Source organism: Bombina bombina, chromosome 4 (genome assembly GCF_027579735.1).
Source record: "Bombina bombina isolate aBomBom1 chromosome 4, aBomBom1.pri, whole genome shotgun sequence".
NCBI lineage: Eukaryota > Metazoa > Chordata > Amphibia > Anura > Bombinatoridae > Bombina > Bombina bombina.
In genome coordinates this window covers 102,487,001-102,496,314 of record NC_069502.1, presented here as the reverse complement: position 1 = coordinate 102,496,314, position 9,314 = coordinate 102,487,001, and the positions used below count along the sequence as shown (strand labels likewise).

General features: G+C 32.1%; 1 protein-coding gene across 1 annotated transcript; it reads left to right on the top strand.

The window, feature by feature from the left end:
• Positions 1–1,258: 1,258 nt before the first annotated feature.
• Positions 1,259–8,167, top strand: LOC128656933 (serotriflin-like). Its single transcript, XM_053711111.1, has 8 exons — positions 1,259–1,315; positions 2,178–2,300; positions 4,311–4,430; positions 4,631–4,721; positions 5,810–5,955; positions 6,083–6,177; positions 7,636–7,724; positions 8,040–8,167. The coding sequence occupies exons 1-8, from the start codon at positions 1,259–1,261 to the stop codon at positions 8,165–8,167; spliced, it is 849 nt and encodes a 282-aa protein (XP_053567086.1).
• The last annotated feature ends 1,147 nt before the right edge of the window (positions 8,168–9,314 follow it).

Below are 9,314 nucleotides of genomic sequence, written 5' to 3'. Positions count from 1 at the left end.
CAGAGGGAATCTATGAATAACAATAGATTTACAATAACTGAATCTATGTAAGTGCATCCGGCACATTTACACAATAAAATTTGTTGTAGCTACAGTCTCACCCATAGTCATACAGTTCCTGAAATGCATTACAATACTGCAGAATATACACAGTGTTGCAATACAATACAGTCAGCAGTGATGATTTCATTAAAAATAAAAAACACAGGAAGTACTACACAATGTAGCCACACACACACACATATATACTGTATATATATAGAGGTGTTATCCAGTTGTTATTATGTCTGAAGATTCCACATTTGCAGTGTTAAGCTCCTTCGCTCAGTAAACGGTAAGAAATATATTTACAAGAGAAGTGATAACTCTAGCATAGAGTATATTGAATAAGATACACCTTTTATGAAAGGGAATTACAAATCACTAAGAGTTTGTATGGCAATACAAAAGGTATAATAATTCAGATTGTCTACTAATAAGGGGTTGAGGCACCACATCAATTTGGTATTTGTTTGATAATTTGCAATCACATTTTTTATTTTTCTCATAATGAACCATTCAAAGAGAAAGTAATTTTAATAAAAAATATTGTGATGACATTCATTTACTATATAGACTCTATTATGTAGTGCAGTATTATAAATGCCATACATGGTCTATTATACTGTAGGTTGTTGTTTATATCATTAGTACTATTAATGTATATAATTACTTGTTGTTTTGCAAATTGTATTTCTAACTATAATAACTGGATATTTCTGGCAATAAGACCCCGAATTAAAGAACAACCAATAAATAATAGCCTAGTCCTTAGCAGTGTGAGATACTATTAGTACTTAAAGGGACAGTAAAGTCATAATTAGTCATTAATAATTTAGACAGAGCAAACAATTTTAAAAACTTTTCAATTTACTTCTATTATTTTTTTTCTCTTATTATCCATAGCTGAAAGGTTTAACTAGTAAAGCTCAGGAGTAGCAAAGAACCTAGGTTCTAGCTGCTGATTGGTGGCTGCATATATATACCAATTCTCATTGGCTCAGCAAGTGTTCAGTTAGAAACCAGTAGTGCATTGCTGCTCCTTCAACAAATGATACAAAGATAATGAAGCAAATTTTATAACAGATGTAAACTAGAAAGTTGTTTAAAATTGTATGTTCTAACTATATCATGAATGTCAAATTTTGGGTTTTATGTAATCAAAAAATATAATTTAACTGAGTAGTTGACATTAAAAAATCTCTTTTTTAAAGGAAATATGATGCTGGTTGCACTACTCTGCCTTTTAACTTTTCTGCCGAATGCAACTGTACAGGTATGTAATGTATCACAAGAAATGCTCAATAGTGTCTAAATAGCTTATTATGTCATCATCTGTCTCTGTCCATGTAAATTGTGTACCAAAAGGAAGTAATAATTACCCTGTAGTTCTAGGGAGGTAACCTTGACAGTAGGGAAATGAGCTTTTGTTAAAAAATAAACTATATTAGCTGCATTTGCTCATTCTAAATGGTCTAATCTAGAACATATTTTTTTAATAGAAAGCAATAATGCTAATAATAATTATATGTTCCCTTCAATGAATGTAACATTTGTTTAAACTTAATATGTGAATATCACCTATAGTTAAATTATATTGCAATCAATAAGAGGTGTTATATTCAAAGATTACATTCAACATTTAAGATTTGTTCTATAGAAATAGTTGAATGAGGATGTTATGTCATGAAATCTGTTTTATCATTCTATTTGCTAATGTCCAACTTTCATCCTTGTCAAGTAATAATTATGAACTTGTTTTCACATAATTTAACCAATCATTACTTTTAATAAATCTTTATTTTATCCAGCATAAACTGCCACCCATCCCTCCAAGAATGCTACATACTGCTGTGCACAGCTTTTCTATTTCAAATCCATTTCCATATTCAGTTTCAAATACCTTATTTAATTTAACTTAATTATGACTTTCATATTATTTTAGAACACATACATCTATTCCAAAATCTAATGTTATTTTTGTTTTTCATATCAATATATCAGAAAAATTGTTTTTACCTAAACTCTTCTGAGAAATAAGGACACTTTTTCTTTCTGAGCAATCTATGAGTGCTATCTCATTAAAATAGGGAGATATGTTACACTTAAATTAAATAATATATGAAATTCTTTCAAAGGCTGATGCATTACTAGGATCCTTGCTTGTTGAACATACCAGTACAAGATTTAGACGTGCTGCCAGTTCAACATCTTCATCTGGAAGACCAGTTTCTATTCCAACTGAAAACATCTTAAATATGGTGAGTTTATAAAAGTAAAGTCAGTTATATTTTTTTCATAAATTGCCTAAAATAAACTTAACAAGAAGTTATAGTAGTTTTTTGTGGTTGCTTCTATGAGAACATTTTAACTATTGTTTTAAATGAATGCCTCAGTTATAAGTATAATGTCTATTTAACCCTTTCCCTACCGGGACTTCCAAAAAAAACTTGCCCAAAATACCAAAGCATTTTTAGCATTTTTCTAAACACTCAATTTAAACAGAAATAGAGCATTGTTTTTTTTTTTTTTTTTTTTACCTATATAATCTATATATATTTGTTAAGTAGACAACCCAAGGTATTGATCTAGGCCCATTTTGGTATATTTCATGATAAGATTTCACCGCCAAATGCCATCAAATTAAAAAAAATGATACTTTTTTGACAATTTTTGGGTTTCTCACAGAAATTATTTACATACTGCTTGTGCAATCATGACACAAATGTTTGTAAAAGTTTATCTGGGATCCCCTTTGTTCAGAAATAGCAGACATATATGGCTTCGCCATTGCTTTTTGGTACTTAGAAGGCCGCTAATTGCAGCTGTGCACCACACTTCTATCATTCCCGGGAGTGAAGGGGTTAATTAGGTAGCTTAAAAGGTTAACATCAGCATTAGTGTAGCCTCCTACCTGATCCCTCCCAAATAGCTCTCTTCCCTTCCCCACCACCCACTGGTCACCCCCATCTTATGTACTGGCAGATAGTCTGCCATTAAAAAAAATAAAACCTTTTTTTTTATATATATACATTTTTTTGTTTTTCTTCTGCAGTGTAGGATTGCCCTAACCCTCAAAAACCTCCCCTGCCCTAACTATTGCAGCCATATTAGGTACTGACAGCTATCTACCAGTACCTGAAAAAACATTTTTTTAAATATTATTTTTTTAAATATTTTTTTAATTTTCTATAGTGTAGTGTCTCACCCACAATCTTTATTTTATTGTGCCCCCACGCCCCATTTTCTGTAGTGTAGCTACCCCATTCCTCCCTTTCCCTTGTAAAGTTTTTACATAGCATAGGGCCCCACCCACTTTTTCCAGCTCCCTCCCACCTCCCCTGCTGGGTTGCCCACCCACCTCCTGCCCACACCTCCGCTGGCTCCAGCAGAAGATCGTTACAGAAGGTGACACACACAGTGTCACCGTCTGTAACGATCAGGCATCTGCCCTCATATGGAGGCGGAGCACCAATCGCGCTCTGGCTCCATATGCGGGAGATGCCTGAAGCTTCAGGAGCTCCAGCTCTCATCTGTAACTTAACAGCCGAGAGTGTTGGAGCTTCCTGAAGCTAGTGCGTATATATACGTCCTGCAGTACGATAGGCAAAGTACTACAGGGCGTATATATACGTTCATATGGGTAAAGTGGTTAAAGGAATGTTAAAGTCCTTTTTATATATGCATCAGAAATTATTCATCGCATAAATAATATATGTTTTATACACATTTTGTTTTGTTTGTCATTTGCATGATATTGCAGTCTCGGCACACACCCTTTGAAAATCCTTTTAAGTGTTGATTAACCTATCTCCTATGCTTTGGTCAATAGGAGACAGATATGAATTAACTCCTGCATATAAAAACATAGCTTTTAACTTTTAGGAGTGTAAGGTTTCCGAATCCTATAGTATTCACTATAGCTACTCTGGGTAGAAGAATAAATTAATGTTTAAATTACAAAATTTGCAGACAATATATATTTTACTGTGTCAATTATTCAAGGCCAAGTACTAAATATAAATATAAATATTTATATTTAGGTTTATTTCTTCCTATTTTAGTCTAATATTAAACTTGCTACAGAGAGGTAATGACTCCAGGTTATATATGGGTTTATATAACTCAGGTACTTGGCAACTACAAACGATGCCCATCCTTATCAGTAAACATTGTTATTAAGATACAGTTAGAGTATAATATTAATTCAAACATCAAATAAGACTTGACTTAGCTCAATGAATGTACTCCTTAATTTATTTTCTTTTCAGGTGAATGTGCCATTTTCTACACTGTCCACTAGTAATTCATCAGTAAGAAATATCATAGTTGACACACACAATAATTTAAGAAGAAAAGCCAGCCCTCCTGCAAAAAACATGTTAAAAATGGTAAGTATGTCAGAAGAATGTGGCTTAAGAGCTATCACTTATATGTCATTTATAATCTTCTTCTTTTGTATGCAAGAGTTTAAGATTATAGTAAACACACAGAAAGTGACTATTTCATTCAAAGTAATCATACATTCATATAAAAGAAAAAGTGATTGTTTATTCAGTGTATAAAACATAAATTCATTTTTACTTTCTAGATATGGAATAATGAAGCCGCAAAAACAGCAGAACGGTGGGCAAAAACGTGCAATCAACACCACAGTCCAACTGAAGTTAGACAAATCCCAAGTGAGTAAATATACTTCTGCCAGGATATGAAAGAATACTGTTTATTTACTTAGTACACAACCTTGTAACCATCAATAAAGATGAAAAAGAAACCCAAATAAATTTAAAAAAAACAAATCCAAGAATTAAAAAAAAAAAAATGTAAATAATTTTTGCATTCTATAATATTGAAAAGTATTGTTTAATTAAGTTGTACAATAGATTGCTTTTTTTATTGTGTACTGTAAATGTCCCCCCTTCATGCAAACAACTGCAATGAAAATGAACTATTATTTGAAAATTATATTATATTCCCATCTATAACTATGTTCTTTTCAATTTCAGAAAAATATTTAATTATATTTATCTATTTAGGCTAAACATATTTTGTTTATTTATTTCATTTTTATTTAATAACCAATGAATAAAAACAGCCCCAGCTCAGCCTCCTTAATAGAAATGATAGACAGAATTAACAAAGCTTTAAACAATTTCAGTGAGGTCCATAGAGCTCTACTTATGCCAATCATACATCTTTTATATAGAGACAATGAATGTGTGATGATTCTTTTTTTAAAATAAAGAATCATTAAACTCAAAATTAAACTTTAATTTCTTTTTATTTGCACACTTTTTGTGCCATTGGCTCTTACTGACCATATGCAAGAATTCACAATATATACATATATGCATTTTGTAATTGGATGATGGCTGTCACATGATGCAAGGGGAAGGAAAACTGATCTAACTTTGTTTTATTCATGAAAAAACTACTCATTTGAAATTCAGACTAAGTGCTTTTGCATAGTCTTTTTTATTACGCATTTGTTGATTATGCAATTATCTGGTAATTAATGTTTCTTTAAGAAGCTAAGAAAACTGCATACCAATGTTTCAGATATGAAGAACATATACCGCAGGTGCTTAAATCAGAATATTTAAAAATGAGACATACAATAAAGTGTAGAGCTTCAGCGGTTTATGGGTAAAGTTAATTGGTATGTGGCATTGCTCAGGTAGATCTGAGTGGAGCTTTCATTGTCAATAACATTTTGTTAGCATTGTCTTGTGTTTATAGTAAAAGAAAAAACCTTCTGTTTGTATTTTAGATTTTGGTTGTGGAGAAAACCTATTCTTATCCTCATTTAAGGCCTCCTGGAAGGATGTAATTGAATCATTTTATAGTGAAGTTGTAGATTTTCAATTTGGAAAAGGAGCAAAGATTGATGGTCAGGAGATCGGACACTACACTCAGGTAAGATGTTTATTAAGCATTTCTTCTGTTTGGATATTTGACACAGCTAAAATTAGATGTAGACGTTTTACTTAGAATTTGTTGACATTTCAGTATAATTTTGACAAATAAAATGTTTTTCTTCCAGGTTATGTGGTACAGTTCATATCAGGTTGGATGCTATGTTGCAGAATGCCCCAGCAGTCAATATCAATATTATTATGTTTGTCATTACTGTCCATCGTAAGTATTGAGTATATTGTGAATAAACCTACATAGTTTGCTTATTAAATTATAATTGAACTTACCATTCATGAATTTAATGTAGACTATCATGTATACAAAAAATAGTGGTAATATGGCCACCAGATACTATTTTGTTTGCTGTTACTGTTCAGTCCACAAACCGTATATAGAGCCTTATTTCAAAAGCCCAAGTGTCAGTGGTCTAAAGTACGTTGGATTTCTATCATCCCAATGAGATCTGATCTGAATGATTGAGAGCCCGATCTTGCACGTGATTGTTCATGTGTGAGTAGGGGACGGCATTGCACATGCAGGGGCATGTGAACTATTAAAGGTATAGTCTACTCCTAAATGTTTATTGTTAAAATATATAACATCTTTACTTCCCATTCCCCAGCTTTGCACAACCAACATTGTTATATTAATATACTTTTCACAGCAAGATACATAAGTCAGCACTTATTAGCTAAAATGCAAACCTGTAAATTGCAGTGAGAAATGTAGGCTGTCTGCTAAAGCTTAGATACATTGTAATCACAGCTGTAAAAAGTGTATTAATATAACAGTGTTGGTTATGCAAAACTGGGGAATGGGTAATAATGGGATTATCTATTTTTTTTAAACAATAACATTTTTGCAGTAGACTGTCCCTTTAAATGCAGGCAGCATATTGTTGCTCTCTAGTTGTGAGGCTGTACAGATGAGGTACATGACAGCAAGCCTTGTCCACTTGCCTGATTATAAATTAAGCCCTATATGTGTGTACTAGTCTGTGATTGGTTAGCAAGGGTTCTTTTGTTCTAGGCAGAAAGAAAAATCAGTGATAAGGAAAAACATAAAACAATATACTCAGGTGTAATGGGTTATATTGTATTGTGCTCATTCTTATTGTAAAAATAGGATAAGCAATAGGACGTAGATCATTTAATAATTTAATCTGAAGGCTGCGCTTTGCAATTTTTATTGAATTAACACATTGAGATATTCAGCTATCTTGATTGAACAATTTTTAAAGGGACATTAAATCTAACATTTTTCTTTTAGGTTTCAGACTGATCTTGTGGTTTTAAACAACTTTCCAATTTACTTGAATTATTACATTTGCTTCATTTTCTTAGTATCCTTAGTTGAAAATCCTACCTTGGTAGGCTCAGGAGCAGCAATGAAATACTGGGAGCTAGCTGCTGATGGGTGGCTGCACAAAAATGCTAGCTGCTGATGGGTGGCTGCACAAAAATTCATCTTTTCATTGGTTCACAAATTTGTTCAGCTATCTCACAGAAGCATTGCTGCTCATTCAACAAAGGATGCCAAGAGAATGAAGCAAAATTGATAAGAGAAGTAAATTGGAAAGTTGTTCTTAGTCTAAAATATTATTATTGAATTTAGAGCTATTCAAAAACAATTTGGTCCCTTCAACTTGAGTTACTAAATATATATTTTTAAATATTTCAGAGGAAATAATGTCAAGTCTATGGGCAATCCCTATGAAATTGGATCTCCTTGTGGAGCCTGTCCTAATGGATGTGACAATGGACTATGCAGTAAGTTAATTTATATTAGAGGTTTACTTATGAGCTATTTCTTTATTTTCTCATGATCCTCATGAATGCATCAATATAATGTAGCTATTGTCAGTTATTTTGTAATACGGAGGGTCATAAATCTCCAAAGAATTTATTTTGACTTTTTCCACTCCCTGTGTTACATTGTATAAAAATGAGCGAATACCTTGAAATGTATTAATATTTTTGGGAAATGTAAAACTTTTCCATAGCAATTGTTTGTATTATTTGGAAAATGAAATTCAAAGAAGTAAAAGTTGACAAACAATTAATTTGACCTCTTTATTGTTTTAGCAAATTACTGCAGAGTTCAAGACTATTACGGCAACTGCAAGGACTTCAAGGGGTCGTGTATAACTGATGCATCAGTTCGGAAAGATTGCCCTGCTACCTGCCAGTGCAATAACAATGAAATAAAGTAGTGTGCTTCTTCCAACATGGCTATATCCTAAAGTTAAATATTATTATGCATTTATTTATATTTTATAGAATATTGTATGTACATTTTATTTTATTACAAGTAATATTGTTTTATTTATCATGATAACAATTTTTTTTATGTTGCCCATTTTATACAGATTTTAAAATAATTATATTTATTTATATATTATATTCTGCTATTGTTATTTATTTAATTAAAAAGTATTAATTTAAAGATCTGAAGTTGAATAATTTATGTTATTATATTGCCATTGATTAAATATAATTGTTTTGAATACAATTGTTAAATGAGACTCACATTATTTTTCAATAAATTTGGCTATTATAAAAAAAATGTGTAAAATAGATATTTACTTAAACATAAATTGGTAAATTAAAAATTATTTGTCACATTTTTAAAGGTCAGTAAAGTCAAAGTTCATCTTTTGTGATTCAATGTTATCCATCACTGAGCTAGAGCATGGAATTTAAATTAACTTTCCAGTTTACTTCTATTATCAAATTTGTATAAATCTCTTGTTATTGTTAATTGAAGAGTAAGTCTATGAACAGCAATGCACTACTGGGAGATAGCTAACACATTTAGTTCCAGATTAAAAGCAGAGTACAATATATCGATTCTGCCATAGCTGATCACACCCTACCAGTTCTTCGACTCACACACGAAACCTCACTCTCCCCCAGCCTCCCCTCTGTCTATTTGACCTGCATAATAAACCAACAACAAAACACCCAGAATCCCCTTCCTTTAATATTCTGAAACAAACTGAAATGAGTTTACTGTCCTTTAGAGTTCCATCACCCTCAGATGCTCAGATTTAATTTCATAGTCCATTTGCACAAATTATGCCTGGCACATAGGTCAGTTTCTGTTTGCTGGAGATTATATGATTACATTAGGGGTAGACTCTGAGAGCAGCCAGAACCCAGGGTGGTGAGGCACAGAGTCAAGAGAAATCTGGGGCTTTAGTAAGAGGCACAGTACAGACAACAACCATTATCACATTAATATTATTCTTCCTAGCATTCCCAACCAGGATCTTAATCTCATAGCAGTTCCATGGCTTATTTCCAAGTTGTACAATATCCTCATCTATTTATTTACCCTTTTACCTTATGTGGGTAAGG